Here is a 27,467-nt window from a genome sequence, read left to right on the forward strand (position 1 = left end):
TAGTTCTGCCATGTACCAAATCTGAGAATCATGAGGCTGGGAACTAAGCAGATACTCTGCCAACCGATGTTCTTCGCAAACATTCAGACAGGGATTCCCTTGGCTTTCTGATGATCGATATGTGATGTTAGCCAGTTGAAATGCAAGCCTGCCCCACCCACCCTTGATAAGGAAGTGGAATGCCCACAAGATTTTTTAAATTCCAAGAGATCTCAATTGTAATGGGAATATTTTGTTGCACTAATATTAAGATTCCTATATGCCTTTCATAATTTTTCTCCAATAAATAAATAAATAAACCTGAAAGTTATTGTGGCTGTGGAAACATTACTATTAACTTGTGGTAGACTTTGTTTTTTGGAAAACAGAAATGTTTGGAGAAGCTGCAACAAGGTTCCTGAGAGCCTTCAGTTAGTTATCTGTACATGGGTCCCTGAGAACAGCAGGATTTGCTCTTTCATCTGGCTAAGTCCCATCAGTGTCAATAACTTTACCTTAAACTGTACATAAAATGGTGACTTTATCAATGTACATGTAGGTTTGTTTTTTCCAATTATATATGCCCTAAGTACATGCAAGATGTTATGCTATGTAGAAAGGCTTGGAAGTGGGGAACAAAATATTCTCAGTGTATGCTGTTTATGTCACAGAAGGAAAAATAAGATAGACATGGGAGATTATTTTTAAAATAGCACAAAAACTTCTCTAGGTATCAGAGATGTATGGATGAAGTATAAAGAAGTCTCAGGTCTTTCCAATTTGAAGAACACTTATGGGGAAGTTCACATACTCTATTAGAGTTTAAGAAATTACATGCAGGAAATCCTATGGTCTGTGTATGGTTTATTTGTCCCACAAAAAAATTGCATATTGAAATCCCGGTCCTTAATGTACTGGAGAGAAGTGGCTTGAAATATTTATAAAGTGGGAATTGTAGGAAGCCCTTAGGTCAAGTGGGAGTCAGCCTTCAGAAAGGGTGTGGGAACCAGTCTCTCACTAGCTTCTGCCGTTAGTATGTGACCTTTCTATTGGAAACAAACAAAGAAACCAAAACCAACAACCAACACCAAAAACTAAATTTATACAAGGAGTCCTAGGAAACAAAATCTTGAGCAGCAATGCCTTGTAGAAAGTTTTGAAATGTGATCAAGTAAATTGCTATATTTCTCCATTCTAAATACATGCTAACATCACTAGGGAAACCATCCCTTTCCCAGCAAATTCTTATTTAATTTCCTCCAGTGAGACCTGAGCATTGGTTTAAAATATTTTAATTTCCTTAAATTAAGCAAAGGTTTGGGCAGGTTGGCTATGGCAGGGATATGGAAGCATTAGACATCCTGGCTTAGAAAGCTCTGTATGCCAAGTTAGGAAATACAGGCTTTACTTTACTGTACAAATAAAGAGGTACACACAGTGAGCAGCAAAGCAATGGGGGGGGTGGGACCCTGGAGAGGCACACAATACAGGGTTCAGTGACAGACATGTGCTGTAGAGGAAGAAGAGAGAGAGTCTCACAATGATTTGTAGACCCTAAGAGGTAGATGAAATATAGAACTAAATACAGAAAAATGTCAGGCAAGAACAACAGGTATTGGTGACAAGATAGTCCATTTGTGTCACATATGCCCAGACAATATACCAAATAAATAATGTCTGAGAGACACTCTCAGAATTCTGCCCACAGAAGGCAGATTAGGACTTAACATAATTTAAGGATTACATTCAATAAGTGAATTATTAAGCTTATAAGGTAGAAAAAAATGATGGGATGTCAAGACAATGAGCAAAAAGAATGGTCCGGATAAATGTTTTGGAGAATACCTATATTTGAAGGAAGGGTGTTTAAAAGATGGAAGAACCAGTTGTGACTTCTTTTCTCCAAAACGAAGCTCCTTTGATGAGGGATAAGAGCTACAGTTACTTAAGGGTATAAGGGCAAATATTTATAATATAGTTAGGGTATAATTCCTAACTATATTATAAATAATCGGTTTAGGAAAGTGGCAGTAATGGGTTCTCCTCTAAATCCATGACCTCATTAGCCATAGTTAGTAAGCGACAGGTCTTGGTTACTGCCAAGACAGAGGTGCCACTATTGCACTGTGAGAGATATCTCGCTGTGCTGGTAACTGTTGTGGTTCATAAGTATTACAGCTGGGTTCATAATCATTACTGATTATTGACTACTTTTCCTCCCTTGGTAGCTTGCACAAGTCCTTCCAGTACTGTGGAAGCTAACCCTCAGGGAGGAGAATTTCAGGTCAGTTCCAGCTTGAATCCTCTATGTCCTGTATCTTAAGTATGGGTATCTTCAACAGTGGGACTTACTTTCAACTTTTGGAAGGTGGCCAAGAGAAATGGAAATCACCTGCATCATGTTAGGAGTCTGTCAGAGTTCCCTGACTACTGTACAAATGCAGAGAACAACTGACCATGAGGTGTCCAAGGTATCTAGTTGATACATCTACAATAGAAGCCCTACATCTAAGTATGGTTCAGGGAATATCATGGAAGAATGGGGCCAGAAGACTGAAAGACCCAGAAGACCAGGAAGTCACTGTGAGATTGTATCTTCTAGACATGAACAGGGAAGCCATATCCATGACATCTCAGCAACGTGGCTGCCTAAATGAGACCCAAACAAAGACAACACCAACTGATGTGCCAACATAGATGCTAAAAGTCTCCTAGGGTACAAAACCTAGATAATGAGTGCTGGTAGATGGAGAATTCATGTTCTGTAGGTGTGAGGCCCTAATCCGTTATCCAATATCAAAGTGGTCAGCCATAAAAACATAATCATATAAGCCATACTAAAACACAAAAACTGAGAAGAAACAAGCTAAGGCATCGTGAATCAACCAATGAGAAAAAGCCTAATAAAATGTCTGCCAGGGTAAAGATGGTGTTCAAGTCATCATAATTCAGCAGATTCGACAATTCTAGGGTAAGATTAAGAGAACCGAGAAATTACCTCAGTGAATTTGCATCAATGCTTAATTTTATAATTTTAAAATATTGGTATAAATTTTAACATACACCCATATCATACACTCAAATCTGTTCTTATACCAAAAATACACTCATAAAGGCAGTGTCTGAATTCTGCATCAAAGGGAGTTTTTGGGTGAAATTTGAAAGCTTGCTTTCAGTTGGTGGGTGCGGTTAAAAGCCAGTTCAGGGGTGGGGCTTGAGCGGGACCACCAAAGAGAAGATGTCACTTGTCCACAACTCTGCTTCCTCTACTGTAGTTGGACAGTGACAGAGACTCTGTCTAGAGCTCTTTGGCTAGAACAGATGAAAGCTTTGAAAGGACACCTTGAAGAGATCTTAATTAACTCAAGAAAAGGGCCATCTAAAAGGAGGATGATTTAGGCAGTTTCAACAGTTCTACGATACTGCAATTAGAAAGTAAAAATGCTACAAATGTTAACAGGTAGCCCAGGAATATGATACGATGTTGCCAAACTCCTACCTTAAAAAATTACTTCAGATATCTCAGGCATCCAGTCACTAATGAGGTGGTTGGTGAATTCTCCTTAGTGAAATGGTCAGACACTATTTGGAGTCCTGGTGTCCCCATTAACTAATGCATAAGCACTGTCCCTTGAAAGAACCCAGATGGGAGTTTGTTTTTCTTTCTGGGCGTCTGTCCTCAATCTAAATATATATGGATACTATTTATTCTTTGCAAATTACATCTGCCATTTAAGGCATTTTAGTCTAGGGCAAAACCAAACAAAATATTTAATTTATTGTTTCTAAATCTTCCATCCTAAAACTGAATGAAAAGAATAATGCCTTGAAATAAATTACTTCAAAAAATTTCAATGTTACATCTTAAAAAAAAAGAAAACCTGTAGGTAGAGGGGAAGTACATTGAACAAAATAGTTTAGAGAAAATGTCTTCAAAGTGTTATTAAATAGTTCCCAGCTTTGGAAAATTCACATACCCAATCTGGTTTCTATGAAGATCAAACAATTACAAAGAAGCTAGGCTTGAGGGAGAAACACTACGACTTCAGTAAACATCTGGTTGCTATTTTCTTTTCAAGAATGAGTTCACTTAAGGAAGCAGTTTAATTTTGACTGTGCTTTTACAAAAAGAGAAAGGGAGAGACAGACATTGGAGTTCATTTCCTTTGTACTGTGGAGGGTAAAGGAAACATCGGAACAGGAGCTCACTCCAAGCTCAACTTCTATAAATAAGGAAGATTTTTGCAAAATTAAAGTAAATTGAACTTGAGCCATAGTAAAAACAAGTCAATGCAGTTAAGGTTCTATAAAGTTTCTTGTGCTCCACTGTGCCGATTAAAGAACAAATTCTGTTTGGTTGTAAATACATCAGCATTTCCATATGCACTGAGGAAAATAAGAATAAACCTGGGCACACAATTACTGAGTGCCATAATGCAATAAAATAGCACAGCATAGCTTAATAAGTTTTTTTTATTCAATTTCTTTCTTTTCTTATTTTTTTTAAAGCTCTGGTTTGATTAAAGTTCAGAAGCAGTTCCGATACTACTCGGAGCCCATTACTCACATAATAAAAAACGTATGTGAGATGTGTTCTAGGCGGAATATCGACCAGGCCAAACACACTGCACCTTTTTAAATGTGACCTTTGCTCACTTGTCTTCCTGCTAAATAGTTATACAGCAAATTAAAGTCAGGGGAACAGCAGGGTGCGGGTTGGGGGGAGGGGGAAAGGAATGAGAAGTTCACTAGACTCGAGTTGTGTCAGTGGGAGCACCTGTGATACATAGGCACAAACACCCACAGGGGACCAGACCCAAACTGAAGCCAGAGTAGACATTTTCCATCCCTTCCTTTCCTTCATTTTTCTCTTCTGCCCATAAAATGCCAGATCAAAGCTAAGACTAAAAAAAAGCAAAAAAAAAAAAAAAATGTGCCCTGATGATAACACGAGGTTTAACTTCTTTCTCTTTCTCTCTCTCTCTCTCTCTCTTTCTCTCATCCTCTCTCTCTCTCTCTCTCTCTCTCTCTCTCTCTCTCTCTCTCTCTCTGTGTGTGTGTGTGTGTTATTGCATCATACAATGGTCATTTGCTGGACGATGACCATTTGCTAGTCTCCCTACACAATGCAGCAACTCAACTGCATCACAGACTTGCTTCTGTTCCACCCAAACTTTCGACTGTGAGAGATGGACTTTTCCATGAGGACAACTCTGATTCAGTTAAAGGTAATCATCCTTAGTCTAGAGTAACTACTAGTAAGCCTTGCAATACAGCCTTTCATTAAAAATGGGAATGCACAAACATTGGTTCAGCTACATGAGAGCCTCCCAGAAATAGTCTTTGTGATTGGAATACTCTATTTCTTTTCTGGTTCTTTACTGGTTTATTTCTGCAGAAAAAAAAATATGTCTTCTCCAAAGATCCATAAATATTTCTGACTTGACAAAAAATATATTCTGCCAGACTCTCAAACATATTACTTGGAGTCCACCCTGAAAGCAGATCAATAACTTTGAGAAAATATCTACCCTCTTTTAGGCCAATGTACTGATCTATGAGTTAAGACTTACTAAACAGTAGCTGGACGGTATGAAAGTGAGGGATGTGATGGTGCCTCTATATTCTTCTTGACTGAAGGATATATTATGAAAATCCTGGGTCATAAAATGTCTTTTGAAAGGAAAGAGTTAGAACAGAACACAATGAGTCCTTTACATTGCACTAGAACAGAAAAAAATAATGCAGAGGACACAGACAAGCTCTGGGGATGATATGGATGTTTGGACCACTTATTCTTGTTGCTTTCGAGGTCCACAAACTCAAAAGCTACAAGCTCACTTTCATATTCTCGTCACTGAAAAACATCTTTAGGCTATACCATTCACTGCCTTGTTTTACAGAATAGCAAGCATTCAGAGAATTAACCATAATATCTAACTAAGTAGGTGGCCCCTATAAAAGCCCTGGACTCTGTTTGAGCTTATAGAGTCCATTTACCTGTCCAAAGTTTAGGCTACCTGCATCTATGTATGTCTGAATTCATCTGGCCTCTCCAAAACACATCAGACAAAGAAGGATGATAGGAGACACCTGAAAACTCCCTGGCCAAAGAGTACAGTAGTTTTCAATCTGGACTTAGATGGCATATAAAGTACAGGCTCCATAGACTGCCATTGTTACATTTGTGCTATTTTTGTCGTAACACCAGATTATCTCATGAGTAGAATATCTGTGTTCTTCTACTAATATGTAAGAATAAAAAGCTAGGCCAAATGTGGAGGCACAAGTCTGTGATACCAGGAAACTGGGGTAGGAGTATCGGTTTGGGAGTAGCCTAGGTTATAGACTAAGTTCTGGGCCAGCCTAAGCTATATAAGAGGACCTATCTAAAAAAAATCAAAATAAATAGTATTTTACAAACTCTATTTTAAGAAAAGTTTCATGAGATATCCAGTCTTGATGTCTAAAGTGATGTGGATTTGTTTTATCTTCACTTATTTCTATAGTCAATACATATTTATCGCTATGAATTTGGGGAGTTTCCAGATTGTATATATAAACTTAGGGTATTCTAAGAAAATGTGTCTAAACTTCCTGTTTGCAACCCAGACTATCTCTTGAGACAGATAGGTTGAGGGCTCCCAACTTGAAGAACATCTGTACTGTACAGTAAGCCCACAGTGACACCAGCAGCACACCCTCATGCTAGGTCCCATTTGAAAGCTACCTTCCAACAGAGGAATATCATGTTCTCCTCTCTGTTAATAGATCACACAATATTACCTACCAGTCCTAGAGACCTACTATGGACTATTCTCAAAGCATCAATTTGAATATGAGGGAAATGAGGCTTTAGAGATGAAGTAACTTGCCATCATTCCTGCATAGAAGCAATTCTGGTGGTTAAGCTCTTAGGACTTGGAGTAGTTAATACTAATTATCAAGTAGGTAGGATGTAGACTCATCTAGGGAACAAACCTATGAGTATGCCTGTGGGGGGTTAACGTTACTGTATTAAGTGAATTGATGTGGGAAGAGTTGCCCACTGTGGGTGGTGCCATTCCCTGGGTGGGATCCTAGACTCTGTAAGTGGAAAAAATGGGACTGAGCAGCAACAGCATCCATCAGTCTCTGCTTCCTGATGGTGGCTGCCATGTGAGCATCTGTTTCAAGCTCCCACCACCTGATTTTCCCACAACAACAGACTGTATCTTGAGTGATTAGAGAAGACAAGTCCTCCCTCCCACAGACTGTTTCAGTAGAAGTATTTATCACAGCAACAGGAGAAGGAAGTATTTATCACATCACTTGCAGATAATTTAAATCTCAGCTACCTTACAGATTCATTTTCAATACAGATAGTAAAGAAAATTTTGAATAACCTTTCTACCATGAAGGTTTCAGATGAAGATCAGGAGAGTAAGACGCTAAGTAAACATCTGTAGGGGCACTTCTTTCTATACAAACTTGAGCCACTAAACAAACCTTTCAAACTTACATAAAATCTGAACACACACACACACACACACACACACACACACACACACACACACACACACACTTGGCTCTGAAATATGTATATATGATTATTTTGAAAGGACAAGTGAATGTAACTTAAAATATAAACAAGTTGGGTGTGGTGACTCATGCCTATAACCCAGCACTCAGGAGGCTTAAGCAGGAGTGCTGCAACACTGAAAAGGAAGAGAAGGAAATGAAGAAATAGAGGAGGCTTTGTAGCAAAGGAAACATGTAGACATGTAGACATGAAACAGAAGGAAGTAGTTTTCGGTCTTCTTTACTATAGTTTTTGTATTAACTAGCGACTGCATCTCTTACCCTATAAAATGAGTCTTCTATCAGTGGTTCCTAAGATCACATTTGGGTAAATTTCTTATTCTTTAGAACATGATGTGTACAGTTCAATGTCAATACAAATGCTGAACACTAATTATCATGTGTGTCCTGCAGCCTCTCATAGCAGTGCCTTCACTATAGCTCACTGTCATGGGATACTCCAGGCCCCTACAAAAGGTTCTGTAAGAAACAAGACATGGGATTTACTTTGCAATATACATGTTTTCCTGGTCCTTGATTCTTTGCATTACTTACAGATGTCTATATAATATTCTTTTAAAGTTGACTTTATACATATTCATGTATATATGTGTTTATATATGTACATATATGCATACACACATACATGCATACATACATATTACTAGGTGTAGGGAGTAACCCTGATTAAGAGGTACCCATGACTAAGCCCACACAGGTATCTCTTAATCAGGGTTACTCCCTACAACTAGGTAGTGTGGGAAGCTGGAAGGAGCAGCTGTAACATTTGTTGCTTTCTTCCTGAGAGTAAAACTTTCCGTTGTTGCTCTAGATCTTTGGAGGTTTAACAGCAAAGCTAAGCCCACATTATTGTAGCTAAGAAGGAATACCCAACATAGGTCCTAACCTTATTATCTCCATTTTGGTAGCTGTATTATTATATACTTTAGTGAAATCCACACAATTCTTTCTGAATGCAGTTTTTTTTCAGGTTCAAAAACAAATTGTGTAGAACCTAGGTTCCAGTCAACAGCTTGCTATTGGATCAAGCTACATCCATTTACCCATCCAGATATAGTAGTCAAAAAAAACTTTTCCAGAAAGGTACGGTAATGTAAATTTTAGGCTGTAGGACTATGAAATACTCATTGCAACTAATCAACTCTGTTATAGTCCAACATACTATGAAAACAAAAATGAGATTGTGTTCTAGTAAAGTTTTATTTGCACAAACAGGCGATGAACCAGATTTGACCAACCTTGGCAAATAAGGCCTTTCCCTTTCCCTTTTTTAATTTCTTCAGAAAGCATTCCATAGAAAACGCTCAAGTTAAAAAAAAAATAGTTGCTATTCCAATTCTGTGGCTTTGAGATCAGGTTTAGTCTGCAACACACAGAATGTGAAAGTATAAGATGCATTTGAAAGTTGAAAAGGGGTTACATATGCACTGCTCTTCAAATACACACGGATAATTGTGATCTATGACAAAAACGACTCCAAGTCAGTCTCTTGGGCCATGTTTTACTTAAACTTCGCTCAAGGAGTAGGGTTTAAAACTTTTAGAAAACATGCACTGTCTTTTAGGTCTCCACGCATCGAAGCTCTGATGTCCTAAATAGCACTGGCATGGTAGGAAAGAGTAAATGGTTAGCACTCCCCCCCCCTTTTCTGTAAGAGAAGTACGTGTTCCCCCGAATGCAAGGGCATGTGCTCTATATTTCAAAAGCAAGAGATTGGAAGGCCATGAAAGTACGTTTTTAATCTGTGACATTTTTTAGGCTTAGCTCCATTGTCCTTGTGCTGTTCTCAAAACCAGTGTAAAGATGAAATAATGACTATAAACACCTCCACTGTTAAATTATAAGCAATACAACGGCACAACAGCAAGCATGTCTCTGTGTAGTCTCCTTTCTAAAATGAATCCTGAAAATTGCTGCTCCATGACCCATCATCTACCCCCTTAGATCAGTGTCCCTAACACGGCTGCACGTATATGCCTTGCATGTATATGTTCTTAGCATTTACAATTTGGGCCCCATTCCAGAACTATGAATGAGATAAAATGTTGGCAGGGCTTTCATTTGCTTCTTCTCAAATGGGACTGGAGAAAGTGATTAAATCCATTTCACACGCTACTTAGAAGTAAATATTACAACTGCCCTTAGCAGAGACCCGGAGATGAAATGACTTACGTGCACATGAATAAGAAAGAACCCGAATTTTTCCCCCATGGAGTCATCAACTTCTCTTAAGCCCCTAGCATGGAATTAACCCCCAGGGAAGAAGGATCCATAATGCTCATATCATAATTTAGAAACTGAAACTGCAAACTTTTCCTTTCAAATGGTATTTACTAGGAAATAGAATTTAAACAACCAAACACACAAGCAAATAAAATACAAAACCCAGGGGCTGCAGAGATGACTCAGTGGTTAAGAGCACTGGCTGCTGTCCCAAAGGATGGGGCTTCTATTCCAGTACACACATGGAGCTCATAACTGTCTGTAACTCCAGTTCCAGGGAGTCTGACATATCTTCTGACATAAGGGCAGTACTCACATCTGAAGTCACTCTACCAGGACATATTACATTAACAGTAGAATGTTACCGGCCTGGCCCATGAACCCATATATATATATATATATATATATATATATATATATATATATAATATATTCTAACTTTTATTATTTTTATCATCCTACAAAGGCTTTTAAAAATGGCTCTAGACTAGAAAAAGGCACAAAAAGAGATGTCAGCAGAATGATTGGGGTGAAGTCAGGACAAGAGAGAACAGGTAAAAGTAATTTTTTTTTGTATTTTAAAGGAAAATAGGCCTCATACTTACTTTTCTTTGTCCATGAATTCATTTTATCAACACATCAACCCTTCACCTGTGCACTCCACAGTGTGGGTAGGGGCACCTACTTTGGTTTTAATTTCAGATTGCAGGTTAATACAAGGAAGAAGTGCAATGGTAAAATAAAAGGCATGTAGCACAGGGCTCCAGGTCCTTTTAAGCAGTTTCCACTTCCAAGCTGCTCAGCCTGGGGGCATAAGTTCACACACATCAATGTAGCTTCCTTCTCTGCTGATGCGCAGGAGGCAGTAGACCATGTGCCAGCAAAGGAAACGTGAGAATTCCGATCAGGAAAAGTATTTCTGCAGTGCATAGCATGTACAATTCAAATATAGCTTAGAGGTTAAATTGGTGGTCCTATAAACTAAGCTGTAATTTCTCTTTTAATTCCATATATGACATATGTTGGGTTAGAATTATAGGGCTGTTTTATTTCAGGCGTTCTTTGCACAGTGCTCCACGGTGAAAAAAATTAAAAATGAAATCTACACACCAAAATCAATTTCCATACTTCACATCTTGTGAAATTGATCCTATTGCCACAGGCAGTAGGTAACAGAGGAAAGGAGTGCTAAATTGAGCTGGGAAGATGTTTTTCAAAGCTGGGGGAATGTGGGAGAGTCATCGTCTACATGACAAGCGCTGGTGACATTACACAGTTAGCACTGGTCATAGGCCCAGCAGCTAGTGCAGCTGCCAGATTCTATTGCTTCAAGCTGCCTTTGCACTTTCATACTACTTTGCACTTTCATACTACTTGGAAGTTACAAAGTAATCCTCCCTATTTTGTGTCAAACAGACCCACAGATATCAAGAGAGAGAGGCGATGCAAACCATCTGCTTTGCAGCTGGAGAAATTTTTAAACTGAATTGAAGGTGAGAGGCACAGATAATCCATAATGAATTCACACTAAGTTAGGGGTAGCATTAAGACAGCATGGGGTATAGGGATTTTAGACCACAGTAGCACGTCACCAGGCACACTTGAATGCTGGCCACACAGCGAGCCATGGTAATGCAATCACCCCACTCAGTGTGGAAGGAGAGAGATGCTAAACATTTTTTTTATATATCTTTTATCCAATTCTTATTCTAATGCGGTTTCGATGACGACACTTCCAAAGGCTGTGCAGCTTTAGCTTGCTCCCATTTCATAGACCCAAACCCAGCAAAACTCGAAGAAGTTCACCAACTTTGTTCTCTTATCAGCATTCCAGGGCTTATATACTCCTTTATGTTTTTCTTATTTGTAGGCAGAGGGCCACTGGTTTAGATTCTAAGCCACTCCTCCAGGACAGAGACCTGGAGTCGGCATTCACAGAGGCCTGCCTTACGAACAACCCTCTCAACACCTTCTCATCGAATGATTTTCATGGATTCTGTTCCCGGAAAGCTTCGCCAGCCAAGTGTGAAGGGTGATCAAGGCCAAGAATCATCCACCATGCTCAGAAACATCTTTCCAATTTTCTTTCACCCCCATAGGCCAGCAAAGGGAACCACACTGAATGAGAAGCAAGCTCGTTAGCGCATTGCAAAAGTATTGGGGCACCAGAAGCTTACTCTGCTTTCAAAGAAAACTGCCATTGAAAACAGCAGTTAATTCAAATTGTTTCTTTTCCATTTCTTATAGGAAAAAAAAAAGGAAAGTAGATGCACACACAAACTTTCCGCATTTGGAGTCCCTCTTCCACAAATTCTTTGACAAATTTTTAGTTCTCACACATGCATTGAAAGTGAACAGTTTTGTATTGTCATTAGCCCCTGGATAATGCCCAGTACATAACAATGATGTGTGTTTTATTTATGTTGTATTGGGTATAACAAATGATCTAGAAATAATTCAAAATGTACGTGTGTGGGGGTTATTTGCAAAGACTACACTATTTTATAAGAGGGATTTGGGTGTCTGCAGGGAGTCCTGGAGCCAGTCTTCTATGGACATTTGAGGGATGGCTATATTGTGTCACAATAAAAAAGAAACTGTGACTAGCCTATGCTGAATGCTTAGTCTGCATCAGTCTTAGCTCCCATGAGTTCTGTGCAGGACTAATGAGCCCCCAGAGACTCAGGCAGCAGAGGAACAGAGAAGAACCTAGGAAATGGGAGTGGGTCTCAGAGTCTCCCATCCATCCTTCCCTCACATCATTGTGGGCCATTTCTTCCCAGAAAGACTCAGTTTCCTTTCTTGGAATGTGAAGAGAGTTCGTTTTTCTTAATTTTAATCAGGCAGTGACAGAGAGTGTTGAACGAGGTCATGAATACAGAGTATAGCATGGGACCTGCCCTGTTGGAGAGATAGCAGCTGTTACTCTCAGCCTTCTTCACGCACTCAATTTTCTTTCAAATAATTTCTTTAGCCTTGTCTCTTATTTTTCTCTTCAAATGATAGAAACGAGAAAGTACTTGATGACTAATGGCATGTACAATAAATGTCCTTACCACGTTCATATTTAGAACCATCTGTGAATCCCATTTCAACTGGCTTTGCAAAGCAATTTCCAGCACATCCTACTTGCCATCAAATGAAGTGGCAATTTCCTTAAAATATGGAGCGGTTTGGTGCTAGGCAGAATATGTATTCAAGCACATAAACATAAACATTTTTAATGTAGCATTTAAATATGAACTATGTGACTCCAAAATGCTACCGAAATACAAACAGAATAATTTCAAGAATAAAGAGAAACAACTAAAGAAAATTGAGAAAGGTAATAAAAAGAAACAAGGAAGCTAAGTGTGTACGATATGAAATATTTGACCGTGGATGAAATCCTGTTTTGTGAAACAGTTTGAGAGGAAGAAATTTAGCAGCACATTCTAGAAACTGTTCACATGTGGAGTTAAGTTTGAGAGTTACTTATCATTCTGACCTTGGTCCAACAGCTCCAGACCTAGGCCAGTACCAAGTCTTTCTTCAACAGTGACAACACTGTAGCCATGCTGACCAAGGAGGTGCTGGAGGGTCTGAAGCTCTGGTCTGCTGTGTGAAGGAGACCTGAAGAGGATGGCCCTTCTGCTGTGACTGCCAAAGTGTGTCTCAATCAACTCTTCGATCTAAGGAAAGAAAGAAAACATAAAAACTCAAGGTGAAAACATAATACATTCCCATTAAAGGGCATCGTTAACACACGCCAAGGCTGTTCAGAAAGTCATCCTTCCCATTTCCTCTGGGAATGAAACACAGCAACTCTCTATTCACTGACAAGGACGACGAAAATCTCAGGCAAGCACTGAAGGTCAGCTGAGTAACTCTCGCTGTTATGGCGAAATGAATGTTTAAAAACACAGAGCTCCTCGGGGGAAACTGCTGCCTGGAAAGACAGAGTAGCTGGAAACAGAAATTAACAGTAATGACTGTCATCAGAGGAGTCCCAACTACCCTACCATCTAATCAGATTTAGGCAAATATGATATAGGACATGGACTCGGAGAGGACAGGACACTGTTAAAAGAAAAAAAACAAAAACAAAAACAAAAACACTCAGAGCTGAAAGGCAGTCAGTCTGTCTGCGACTGTGAATTGTGATTGCCAACCTGGCAGGATCTAGAATCCCATGGCACACAAACCTCTGGGCATGGATGCAAGGGAGTTGCTACATTGACTAAGCTGAGGTGGGAAGCCTTGCCCTTGGCTGTCAGCATCATTCCGTCGGCTCTGACTTTTGAACTGTATATAAGCAGGAAGCAAGCCACGTGCCAGCATTCATTTCTCTCTGTGTCATAGAGCTATACACAATATGACCAGCTCTTTCATGTCCCCATTACCATAGAGCTATACACAGTATGACCAGCTTTTGCATGTCCCCATGGCCATGCCTTCCTGACAACGATGGACTGTACCTCCAAACTGTAAGGCAAAGTAAGTTGATTTTTGTCTGGTATTTTGCTGCAGGGATGGCAAAAATGACTCCTACTCTGTTATTTTTCTCAGTTACGATAGATCAAAACTTGATGGCTTCTTCAACAGTGTGGGAGAGTCTCAAGTGATTGCCAACAAGAGCTGCTGTGACTCAGTAATTCAAGGTTCTCCCCATAGTAGCTTATTGCTCTCCCAAACACATGTTCTTATTTCTCAGTACAGTGCTTAGGCTATTCCATGAGTAAAGGGGGTTTTTGGATACATAAGTAGAAAAGTGGCAGAAATTTAAATTCATTACTAAATTTAATAATCAAATTAAATATCTTAGTGGCAGATACTGAGTATTTTTCTGAGACTCAAAAGCGAGCCTTGGTAAAATGAACTTGTTTTTTTGTTGAAGGTGATAAGACTGGTCAATGGTCAGGCAAGAGATATAAGAGGTCAAAGAAGAGGAGGCCAATGGGGTGCTGGAAAGGAGAGGAAATCACTTTGAATGGTAGCTATTGGGAAGCATAAGATCCCCATGGTTTTCAGTATTTAATTTCTTAACCGCTATTTCCATTAGCGGATTAGGTTGATTTCACTTGTTTTCAAAAGATTTTTTTTGTTTATATATATGAGTGTCTATGTGCACTTACATATAGTCCCTGTGGAGGCTAGGAAAGCGTATCAGGTCTCCTGGAGCTGGAGATTGAGGGGATTAAGAGCCACCTAACATGAGTGCTGAGACCCAACTCCAGAAGAACAGCACTTGCTGTTAACCACTGAGGCATCTGCCCTGTCCCCAAATCTACTTCTTTGTCACACAGCACAAGGCTGTAAGAAGCTGCTTTCTATTGCTGGTCACATAACCCAATTATGTGACCTAGTTTCCATACCTAGTTTCCCTTTTGCTCTTTATATATCACTTGCTCTCTATATATTCCATATAAAGTCCTTCGGCCTATAAGGTCTTTATCATCTCACTGATCCATCAAACTCCAAACCATCCCAAAACATTCAGTCTCTATCTATCTTGGACATTTTAATTGTGTTAGATATTTCTATCAGTATATTACTTGGTGTTTTTATTGATGTGATGAAACACCATTAACAAAGCAAGTTGGGGAGCAAACAGGTTATTTGGCTTATGCTCCCAAATGTTTGGCTTATGTTCACCATCAACAGAAGTCAGAACAGGAACTCCAATAGGGAAGGAACCTGGAGTCCGAAACTGATGTAACGGCCATGGAGGAGTGCTGCATACTGGGTTGTTCCTTTGATTTCTTATAGAACCCAGGACCACAAGCCCAGGGGTGGCACCATTCACAGTAGGCTGAGCCATCATCTCACATCAATCACTAACTAAGAAAATGCTCTACAAGTTTGCCTACAGACCAGTCTTATTGGGGGCATTTCTCAGTTGAGGATTCCTCCTCCCAGATGAGTATAGTTTGTCTCAAATTGACATAAAACTATCCAGCACAATCAGTGTTTAAGAAGGATGTTATATCTCTTCCTCATGTCAGCAGCTTCTGAACCTTGCTTTCCCTGTTGGTTCATCTCTAGTGTCTATCCCAGAACACTGTACATGCCACATACTTAGCAAGTGAGGATATTTAAATCAATGGACTGTAGTGCAGAATCAAAATCTTTAATGATATCTATGGAAAGAAGAAATATACTTAGCAGGGCATGATGGCACGTACCCAATTGCAGTTCACAGGAGGTTGAGGCAAGTTGATTAAGAGTCCAAGATCAGCCAAAGTACACAAGACAGTCCAAGAAGAGAAAGAAGAAAATGAAGACAAGACATGGAGGATGGTCGAGGGAGGAGGAGAAGGAGACACTTACAACTTAGCTGTCTCTTGCTGTCTGCAAATGTATAGACCAAGCTTACTGAAGACCAGAATACAAATCTGTCACCTAGTCTTTGCAGCACTATGTGTGTTATCTTTGACAATATCTTTCTTCTGAGAGTGCTGCAAGGGTCAAAGAGTTAAGAGTTGTAGAGTACTTAGAGCCATGCTTTCCCTATAGCAGGTATTGTCTGTGTGTTTTTGAAATAATAATGTATTATAAAGAACACGGAGCCAAGAAAATGTTCTGAGTTTGAGCTATGTGTGACACACGCAAGTGTGATGAGTGTCACCCGAAGCAAAGAACATAATCAACTTCTATGCGTGGCACTTTGGGAAAAACATACTTAAGCAGTACTTCCTCCTTTCCTAAACACATATTGTATTTTATGGATGAAGAAATGGTCTGTCCTAGTTTGCTTCCTATTACTGTAATAAAACACTGACCAAAACCACTGGGGGAAGAAAGGATTTGGATTAGAGGCTACAGTCCATCACTGACTACAAGCCATAGCAGACTCAAGGCAGGAAGCTTGAGGCAAGTAATAGAGACCATGAAGGGACGCTGCTTAGTGAACCACCCAACTGGGGTTGGTACCCATAATGGCTGAGCTCTTCATATCAACCATTAAAAAGGAAAATGCCCCTACAGACTTGTTTACAGGCCAATCTGATGGAGGCATCAACTTACTCAAATTTATCTCTTCCCAAATAACTCTAGTTTGTGTCAGGCTGTCAAAAACTAACCAGCACACTATGTAAACTCCAAGAATTTATCTGCAAACTGGGACATGATGCCAGAGAAAATGTAACTAAATGATAAACTCATGAGGCGTGTCTGCAACTGAGCATAGGCCATGTCTTTTGATAGACTTGGGGTTACAGGAAATGTGTGGCCCTCGACAGGCCAAAGTAAACAAGCAGGCCTCTGGGTGAAAGGGGAAGACAGATGCTTCCAAATATATCAGTGACATTCAAGTGAAATGTGAGGATCCAGAATTTCCCTTCTTGCACTATTTTTTCCCTAACCACAGGATGCTTCCCTCTATTTCAGTTGGCTCAAGGACAGCAGGGATTGGACATGAGCAGAGAGTATGTCCAACTCCAGTCATTTTCATTTGGAAAGCTACCACTCCTCTTTTTTCACTCAACCAACACCAATTGAAGCTGTGTAACTTCTACCAGCACATCTTCTGATGGGGCACATTTTAAATAACGTAGACGTACTGGCTGTGTTTTATTATAACCTCGATAACTTGACCTAAAGTTCTAATTCACTTCTGAGACTACAGAAAATAAAGGAAATGAGATTGTCAGTAAAACTGTGATGCAGTAGTATAAACTGTAGTATAAACTTCTCTTGTCCTTGTAATATTTATAACACACGGTATCAGCAGAGTGGCCCAATACCAAAGGGCAGGGACAGTTTTAGCTAGTCCAATGACAGGTGCAAATGCTACGTGAGTGAAACAGACACTGTGCAAACAATTAGTCAACTGCACCAACAAATGCAGGATTGTCAAATGTGAGAAGCAGCACTTTGGGAAGTAGAGCTTGTGATTACATCTCCTGTGTCAAAAGGCCTATCTTCGGAGGAATCACGCATCTAGCCACTGTTCTCCGCTACATGTCACCCCCATGCTCCCAGCCCTGCTCACTAGAATTATTTGCCTCTCTTTCTTATTGAGAGATTTGCAAAGCTCTTCCTCAGAAATCACTTTGTTAGACTACCTGAGAGCCTTTTTTTTTTTTTTTTTATAGATGAGCACATTATTTTTACTGGAAAGACTTGAAAATCTCAAATCTTTGTATCGCCTTAGACAAAGAGAAGGTAGGTTACTTTAATAAAGTACTGTGAGTGCTTGATGTAGCAATGGGGACACAGATGGCTCATCAGAAGCATGGACTTGAATTCCAGCTCTGCTATTTGCTTGTTTTACATACTGAGCCATTTGTTTTTTTTTAAATCTGCCCACATCCGAGAGTTCTCATATGTATAGTTGAAAGAACAAATTCTACCTCATGAGTTGTATTGGCAAGAAAATGAAGTTTTGGCATGAACATGTCCAATAACACAATGTTATAGCACTAAATGGAGCTGAAACATACATAAATTTAAATTATATTATTGTATTGTAACTGTTCTTTTATATTAGGAATTCTGTAAGTTTATAAAGTTTGGTATCTGGCATAAAAAGCGTTTTAGTAATAAATTATATTTCCACATGCTTGTTATGTTTTCTTTCATAAGAGCCATCATCTTTTTTATTCAAATAGCAGTCTACTTTTATAAAACTGTTATGTGCACTCTTTTCTTCTTTTTTTTTCATAGAACGTATCTGATCACAGATTCCCCTCCCCCAACTCCTCCCAGATCCTCCCCACCTTCCCACCTCTCCACTCCCCCAAATTCATGCCCTTTCTTTCTTATTCTCTGTAGAAAACAAACAAGCAAAAATCCAAACAAACCAAAAAAAAAAACAAAAACAAAAACAAAGAAATACAGACACACAAACAAAACACATAAAAATTCAAAATCAGAAACCATAACGTAGAAACAAAAGTCCAGTAAGCCAAAACAGCTCAAACAAAGCAACATGAGATAAAAAGTCTACAAAAATACCATTGAGTTAGCCTTATACTACCAGGCATAGACCTGTCTTTAAATATTACCAGGCATAGGCCTGTCTTTAAATGTGGTTTATATACCCAGTAAGACTCCAATGGAGAAAATTAACTTTTCCTTTGCAAGCTGATGCCCACTGCAGAAAGGTCTTGGTTGTGTTGGGAGCCCAAGTCCACTTCTTCCTGTCTGTGCTGGGACAGACCTCTTCTGTCTTGAACCTGCACAGGCCCTGTTCTTGATGCTGCAAAGTTCCCAGGTGCAGCAGTCCTGTTGGGCCTGGAGGACATTGGTTCCCGGTAGTGAGTGATCCATCTCCTCTGGCTCTTAAAATTGTTCTACCTCCTTTTCTGCATAGCTTCCTGAGCCCCGAGGGAAAGATTTGGATGAAGATGCCCCATTTAGGACTGAATGTTCCAAAATATCCCACTTTCTGCACATTGTCCAGTTGTGGTCTCTGTGTTAATTCTCATCTACTACAAGAAGAAGCGTCTTCTCTGGTGATGGCTTAGCCAGACACTGAACTACGGGTATAGCATAATGCTGTTAGGAATCATTTTATTGCTATGTTCTTTCAGGGGAAGATCATTTGGTTTTCCTACAGGCCTATGGTCTATTCTCTCCTATGTTCTTGACTATCCAAGCAGCTGCCCAAGTTCTATCTCATGGAGTAGGCCTTAAGTCCAATCAGAGAGTGACTAGTCACCCACACAACTTTGTTTATGTGTGAGCACGTTTCCTTGCATGTATGTGTGTGTACCACATATATACCTGATGTCTGTGAATGCCAGAAAAAGGCATTAAATCCCCTGGAATTGGAATTGTGGGTGTTTTTGAGCTGCCATGTGTGTGCTTGGAACTGAACCCAGGTCTTCTTTAAGATTAGCATGTGCTCTTAAGTATGTATTTCTGTCTAGCCCCTGCACATTGGTTTTGAAAACAATTACACACTATTGAAACAGAAAGAACAGAAGCGCCTCCCTCCACCATTTCTACCTTCAGGGTTACTTTTCTATAAGCAACTTCTTTCCTTTCCTTCCTCCCTCCCTCTCCCTTCCTCTCTTCATTCTTTTCTTTCTTTCAATTCATTTTATGAATTTTTATATTTTCTATTCTTTGAAATGTTCTTAGATGTGTATGATGTATTTTGATCATACCCACCCCTTTATCCTGCTCCAACTTCTTCCAGACCTCCTCCACATCCTCCTCACTTCATAGCCTCTTATTTTTCTTTATAACCCTGAGAGTGAAATTTAGGTCTACAGGTATAGAGCTACCCTGTGGTCCTAGAGGCCACACCCTTTGACTTTCCTTCCCCTATTAGTCATCAACTGCCAATAGTTCTCATGTGGGAGGAAGCTTCATGAGCTCCTCCCCCACCCATGCTTGATCTTATTCAGGCAGCCCCAGCAGCTAGTGGTTTGTGAGTGTAACAGCCATGTTTATGCCCAGAAGATCTTATTTCTGCAAGAGTCCTCCCTGCCCCCAGTCCCAAACCCTCTTCTGCAGTGTTCTCTGAAACTCGCCAGGAGGAAATGATATAGCTGCCCTGCTTGGAGCTGAGCATGCTTTGTTCTCTGTGCTTGGACTAGTTGTGAGGCTCTAGGTTAACCATCATGTATTGCAATAAGAAGTTTCTGATGAGGGCTGAGAGCTCTATGGGTATAACCTGTAGATATAAGGACAAATATTTAGAAAGTAGTTTGATGCTATGATCATTTAGCAGAATAATGGCAGTAGGTTCTCCCCGAGAATGCAAAGGGTCATTATCTCTAATACCCATGGAATATTTGTTTGCTTACTTATTATGTTCACTACTTGCATCCCTACACTAGAAGAGAAATAGGTTTGTGTCAGGCAAGTTCTCTTTTGTTTTCCCAGCTTAAGGACAATATTTGGCAAAGAAGATGCAATAACAAATATGTTTTGAATAGATGCATGTAAGCATCTTTTACTTTAATATTTTGGCAATGGAAAGCAGTTAAAATTTATATCAAGGAACATATTCTAATAGGATTTTGTATTATAGCAATAATAGCAAAAATGAGTTTGTATTTGAAAAACACAATCAATTTACAGTAAAATACTGAGCAAAGAAATCACTCTTAATGTATTGTATTTCTCAGCTACCTTCAAATTCTTCACTGGAACTTACACAAAACCAAGAAATACAGCTCTTTAAAATTTGTAAGGCCAGCAAATAAAACTTGCTTTTTTTTCACATGACAAAAAGACGTTTTGGTGGATTTATTGACGTAACTGTATATTTATGAGAACTTTTGATGCTCAAGTACAAATCATATCAAAGGCTTTGGATGTGTGTCATAGATGACTAAAAGTTAAATTGCCTTTATGGTCCAGCCTCTTGGCATTTAAAAAATATCACAGAGTTCTATCATGGTGAATTATGTTTTAATTTTCCTACTATAGGAATAAAATAGATTCTTTTTCCCCTTGGGGAAATGAACACCTATTTAAGAGAGTGTAGGTAGTAAAATGGAAGGGATTTTCCAGGGCACATATCAAGCATATTTTTACTTAAAAATCTAATTGCAAGATAGTAAGAACCCAGCAGGTTTCTTGGGCTTGCTGACCAGAGATGACTCCATGGAAGCGGTGTAGGGGAAAGGGGCCAGCCAAAGAAACACACTTTGGCCCTCCAACCAGAACCAATGAAATACACCCTGACCCTGAAACCAGTGACAAAAAAAAACCACACACTCTGTAACTGGAATCAGAGCCAGTGAAAAAAATACACCCTGGCCCTAAAAATAGAGGCAAAAGGCTAAAAAGGACCAGTGAAAGAAACACACTTTGGCCCTGAAACCTGATCCTAACCAATCCCTGAGCAGGACATTCAGCCATCCTAAACTCAGGGATTGAAATCTGACCAATCTCCAATCTGGAAAAACTCCACCCCCTAAGGATCCCTATATAAACCCTGTGCCTGTTCAGCTTCTGGCTGTTCCAGCTGCCCTGCTGTCCTCTGCCATTTTGGCAGAGGACAGACACTCTCCTGGATTCTTCCTTCCCAATAAATCTCTTGAATGAGGTTTGAGTGAGACCTTCTTTCTCTGGAGCAGATGACCCAGAGCAGAGTGGAGCAGGGCTGTAACACTTTTTGCCCAGGGAAACCTTCCTTTGGCTAAGTTGTTACACTCTCCACTTTTGGGGGACTGGAACTGAACTGTAACAACTTGGCTGGGGAAACCCTCTCCTGTTGGAGCAGAGCGAATACTCTGGGGAAAAACCTTCCTGGAGCAGGGCAGTAAGCTGCTATGCTCACTGTGACCTATGGTATTCCTTGGCTCCTTACTGCCAGAACACCTTCCCATCCGAGCTGTAACACTCAGTACTCTGTGACTCCCATACCTTTCCATCCAAGCTGTAACACCCAGTATTCTTTGGCTCCCGAGTGCTATCATTCATCCCTGTCCATCCTATCTGAGCCATCGAAATGCTTGCAAGCAGCACTTGATGAACAGGCCTCAAAACCTGTTTGGTCTCCAGAACCCATGGAAAGACAGACTGACTCAACAAAGTTGTCCTCTGACCTCCACACTCTCTGTAGCATGCACGTGTCCACCCATCATACATATACTCATAATAAATAAATAAGGCTTGAGAGTGCCACTTATTAAATGAAATGCCAATGACTCTGTCTATACCTTACAACAGATAGAAGTGAATCTCATGCTGGTCACTAGATGGCCAAATTTTTCCAGAGCAAAGAATTTTTTGATTGCACACCTAAATTGTATCATGAGGTTATTTTGAAGAAATAAGTTATTTTGGAGAAAAGGGTTATTTTGGCTCAAACATTCAGTATAAAATCAGTTAACCTTATTGCTTTTAGAACAGCAAAGCAGAAAGCTTGTGTTGCAACAAAGTGGCTAATCTCACAGAAGGGTGACTCCACCATGGAGAACACATAGAAGCCACCAATTCTAACCACAGTAAAGTCAGGCAAGGTCAGGACAGGAGATGAAAAGGAAACCGGGATATCTTTCTCTCTGTCTCTGTCTCTGTCTCTGTCTCTCTCTCTCTCTCTCTCTCTCTCTCTCTCTCTCTCTCTCTCTCATTCTCTCTGTCTAGCTCTCTCTTTCTCTTCTGTGCCATCCATTCACTAACCTCTTTGATATTCTTCAAGCTTGCAGGCACGGTGCTAGACTCTGGGGAAGGCAACAGTGAAAGGCCTACGGAGGTTCCAGGCCTCAGGAAGTTCCAGGCCTCACTGAGTGTGTTCAGCAGTAAGCATTTGATGGAGTCGACGAGCAGGGTGACTTCCAATGGAGATGGTAATTCTGGTCTGCCAAAGAATGGCCCCAGAAGGACCTCTCTTGGTTGGCATGGCACTGTTGCTTATCTGTCTGGTGAATGTGGCATATGAAAGAAGGACAGACAATTATTCAAAGCAGAAAAGAGATGAGGAAAGAAATGAAGGGGCCCTTGAAGGTGGGCACCATGGTCATTCTTCATTGTAAGTGGCAAGTATAGTCAGGTAAGCAATAAGAAATGGCTGGGAATGGGGAGATTTTAGAAAATCTAATGCAGTATCACTATGGGCTCGTTAAGCAGCCAAGAGGAAACCCAGACTTAAGTAGTCAAAACGATAAAAGTTCATACTGATTGTATAGGCAGGTATGACTTTAGCGAACTTTGACTCCTTTCACTAAAAGACCCATCATGGAAGGGGGAGGTGAGGGAATCGGCAGAGGACAGGCATTCCTTGCTTTACTGCTTTCTGGCAGTATTAGTGTCTAGAAGGTCAGACAGACTTTGACTATCTAAATCACAAGATTTCCTAAAATCTAGAGGCTACCCTCGCATCATACAGGAAGGGGATTTTATAACTATGTAGTGACTCAGCAAGAAGAGCAGAGTGACACCCTCACTGCGATGACAGCCGACCACAGGAGAAGCCTGGGAAAGAACTGTGAGGCTGAGCCATTGGCTCTACTCTGTGGAGCCAGGCAGTAGTAGTAGTAGGGGCAGGTGTAGTAGGGGCAGGGGAGGCAGCAACAGCATGGTCAGGTCCCATTGGAGGAATGGCTTGAGGACATTCAGTAAACAGCTAAGTATGCCTGAACCTACTAATTAGAATAAAGAATAGAGCTGGGGGTAGGGCAGGGAACAGTAGACACAGCTGGTCCAAGCTATCTGCACAAATATTTGTTGGTAAGTGATGCAAATTGCATGTGTCCTCAAAAAGCATCTGAAATACTAACAGGCAGAGAACATGGGATGATGTTTGCTCATCTGAAAAGTCTTCACATCTATAAAACATTGAGAACACTATCTGCAGGTAAGGTCTAAAGGCTTTCCAGGTCACTCTACCCAAACCTTTGGCGCCAAATGGTGGCTTCCTATGGGGGCCACACCGTACAGTTGCTGTGTATGAGGAAAGGAAGAGAGCACAGGATGGAGAGGAGCAAGCTGCAAGACAAAAGGAGAAAGCAAACAGAACAGCTTCTCGGCCCGCAGACTTCAGCAAGTACACACCACGCTGTGTGAGGCGTCATGTCTGTATCCATTCATTCCTCCTGCAGGATAGGGCTCACATACAGTATGGATCTTGGAGACAAGGGAAATTCAAAAGGAAGCCAAGAACACAAGAATAGCTGTTTCTCTAGAGTCCTTCCCTGGGGGGTCCAACAGTGACTGCTGACCTGCCCTGGTCCTGCCATCCCATTTCTGTTCCCCTTGAGATGACTCTCTGTGCCAGGCAACACGAAAGAACCTATCCCATCTCCCTTCTCTGCTTTTCCCAAATTCCTAACCCCCACTCCCACCCCCACCCTGCCGCTTTCCCTCTCAGTGTGTTTTGAAAGTAATAGAAAGCCTGTTTCCAGCCTCCTTTGGAAGGTATTCCTCGGGCTAATCCAAGACTCCTGGCCTTGAGATGCCACCCACCAAGCACAGCTGTGGGCCATCAGTTTTCCGCTTACTATAACTCTGCAGACATAACAAAGCCCCAGCTGAGAAGATAAAAACACAGCAATAGCTAGGGGGTGTCCATCAGATGGCTTTCTTCAAGACGGCTTTAGAGGGGTTTCGAAATGAGATCGGGGGGGATGCGCTTGGCTTGTCTGTAGCTACTCTGTGCCTTGGAGCAAATGAAAGCCATCCCTTCCCTGAGCATCCCACTTTAGCGTCTCCTTCTGTTTTCTTCCTCTACACCCTATCCCTTCCCTGTGCTACTCCTCTGCACTCCGATAAAGCTTACCACAAGTAGGAAGTTGTTTTCTTTGCAGCCCAAGCCCCGGTCACACTAGCTTATGTTAGAATAAAAGCTCATCAAGTGACTTGGCGGATCCTTCCTGCCCTCTAAGCTTCCTTAGTGTCAGCACTTCTTACAGGACATCATCCATAGTAAAGAAAATGTGGAATGGACAATCGACCCTTGTGAAATAACAAGGCATGGATGGACAAGGAAAGACCTTGTTCTTTTGAAACACGTTGAAATAATAGCAAGCCTCTGTCCCCTGGTGCCTAAACAAGGAGTTAATTCAGCAACTCATCCTTAAAATAGCAAGTGAATGGAACAGAAAGGGAAGAACTCTGGGGCCATTACCACAATATCAGTACCTAAGCACCACGCAGTGGCCAGAGATATCCACAAGATGCCTTATGTTCCAAATCTGAGGTTGAGGCTTTTCAAGCAACACTCCAAGGCCTGCTGAGCGCAAGTCTCCCTCTCATCCCTAGGCTCCACTCTCTCTGCAGGCTCTGCCTCAGGCACTCTATGTTCTCCTCCCCTTATCTGCCTTCAGCACTCCCATCTTCCTGCTCCTGATCACCAAAAGGATCAAAAGACCATTCACATGGAAGACTCCAAATATACAGTCCTTCACGAATGTAGAACTTTATTAAATAAACGTCTTGTAAAGGGGTTGTAGATAACAGGCCCTCCTGAAACAGTAAAAAATTTCAATAAAAACTCTACAAGTTTTGAGAATATGAATTGACAGAGGCTCTCTCAGATAAGAAGTAGACTAAGAAAAAGGGGTGCTTCCTTACTAGTGATGCTAAAACGTTGAAAAATAATCATGGGGTCACATTTTTCTTCTCAAATTTAAAAGGCAGGGCACACCAAGAGTACTGTTAGGAAAACTATGTCTTTTTGAATGTCACACATACCTAATGAGCACACTTCTTAGATTTAGAAGCTGAACAAAAAAATGGGCAATGCATCATTAACTGTATGTAAATATACTTTAATTTTCAGTTTTGTAATATGTTCTCTAGCTAAAATCACACATCAGGATGGCAAAAAGCCACTTACTGGACATGACATCCCTGCTATGGCTTAGAAATGATGGTCACTGTGGCATAGTCTGTGGACCGGCCCATAGCCTCCATTCATTCAGTTCCCGAATGCCACAATTTCAGCGATTTCCGTCTTCTTTTCCCCCTCCCCTGTTCCCAAAGACAAAGCTTGCTGCCTGTGTTCCCACCTCCGGTCCTGTTTATATCCCCAACTGTCCTTCTATGCCTGCTCTCCACTCTGCATGTCACCCCTGCTGTGGGTCACCATGAAACAACGCATGGCAGCCAGCCTGGAATCTCTTTCTGGCATCAGAGCACACATGTTCTCCTCTGGGCAGAGTCCAGCCCAAGGAAGCACCTGCCGGATATGAGTGTAGAATTCAAGCACCGACTTAGGGATTGAGAGATTTTTCTATCCACTGTCTACCCAGTCCTCATATTTACACCCCCAGAGAGAAGAAGATGGGTTCCCGAGCCTCCATTTATTAGCTATGATCCAAACCATACCTATTGCAGCTCTAGCTGTTCCAGCCTACCTCCTTCCCCTTAGCATTCATAGCCAGTTATCTGGATTGTCTCCCCAAATCCATGGCTCCATGCACTGCACCGATGGGTAAGGGTGCATAATAGACACATTCCTTGCAGGTGTTCCTTTGTCTCCGGGGCAGCTGAGGTCAGCCCCAGTTCTTGTTGAATGTCTGGCTTGGTTATAAGATAGAGGTAGATGCCTGCAAACCCAGAGAAGCCCTTATCTCACCCACACAGGAGCCAAAGTGGCAAGAAAAATGGGAGAAGGCATGCTTAGTATTCAAGAACCACGTCCCACACGGAAGATGTTAGTGGCTTTCCCTTAAGTACACAGACTCATATCTTACCACTCATTCTATTTTCCTTCTTCTGAGTGCCCACTTGTCTGCTCATGCTCTGGGCCCCTTATCCAAGTCTCCAAATTACAGACTCACTCTAGAAGGCTAAAATATTAGACTCCAGTTCCTTACTCCCAGAACCAAAACGTGGCAACAAGTGGCAGTATCTAAAGATACTAGAACATAAATACTGATCAATCAAGACTGACACTGACATTTTTGAGTTCCTTCCTCTGTGGGACAGGTTGTGAGGAAAGCTTTGAATGCAGTATGAAGCTCTGCGAAGCTTTTGACATCTGATCTTGTATGTGCATCTCCTATGGCTGGTGAGAAAAACGAATTCCCCACTAGAGCTTGGTTGTTCACGTGTCCAACAGAAACCATCCCTTCTAACAGGCAGAACATTTTAATCTTCTCAACCAAGCAGGGTGTATAAGTATCTTTCAAGGAGAGGAGGGGATGGGAGGAGAGGTGAAACACTGGTAAGGATATCAGAATTCAAGGATCCAATAGCAAGACCCAAGGACTGTGTGCCACTGTAGGAAATCCGATACTAGACACAAAGCATAAACTGACAGTGCCTCCTACTCGTCCATTTACCTGCCATGCTCT

The 27,467-nt window shown here is 40.9% G+C and overlaps 1 protein-coding gene across 3 annotated transcripts in view; it reads right to left on the reverse strand.

The window, feature by feature from the left end:
* Cped1 (cadherin like and PC-esterase domain containing 1) overlaps positions 1-27,467 on the reverse strand; it is a 266,707-nt gene that overhangs the window by 224,012 nt on the left and 15,228 nt on the right. For all 3 annotated transcript variants that reach the window (XR_003480049.2, XM_027389966.2, XM_027389967.2), the window contains exon 2: positions 13,271-13,454. Coding sequence is in view for 2 of the 3 variants with exons in the window: in XM_027389966.2 (XP_027245767.1) it covers positions 13,271-13,454 (184 nt within the window). In the remaining variant the exon portion in view is untranslated. The remainder of the gene's footprint in view (positions 1-13,270; positions 13,455-27,467) is intronic.

Source organism: Cricetulus griseus, assembly GCF_003668045.3.
Source record: "Cricetulus griseus strain 17A/GY chromosome 1 unlocalized genomic scaffold, alternate assembly CriGri-PICRH-1.0 chr1_0, whole genome shotgun sequence".
Classification (NCBI taxonomy): Eukaryota; Metazoa; Chordata; class Mammalia; order Rodentia; family Cricetidae; genus Cricetulus; species Cricetulus griseus.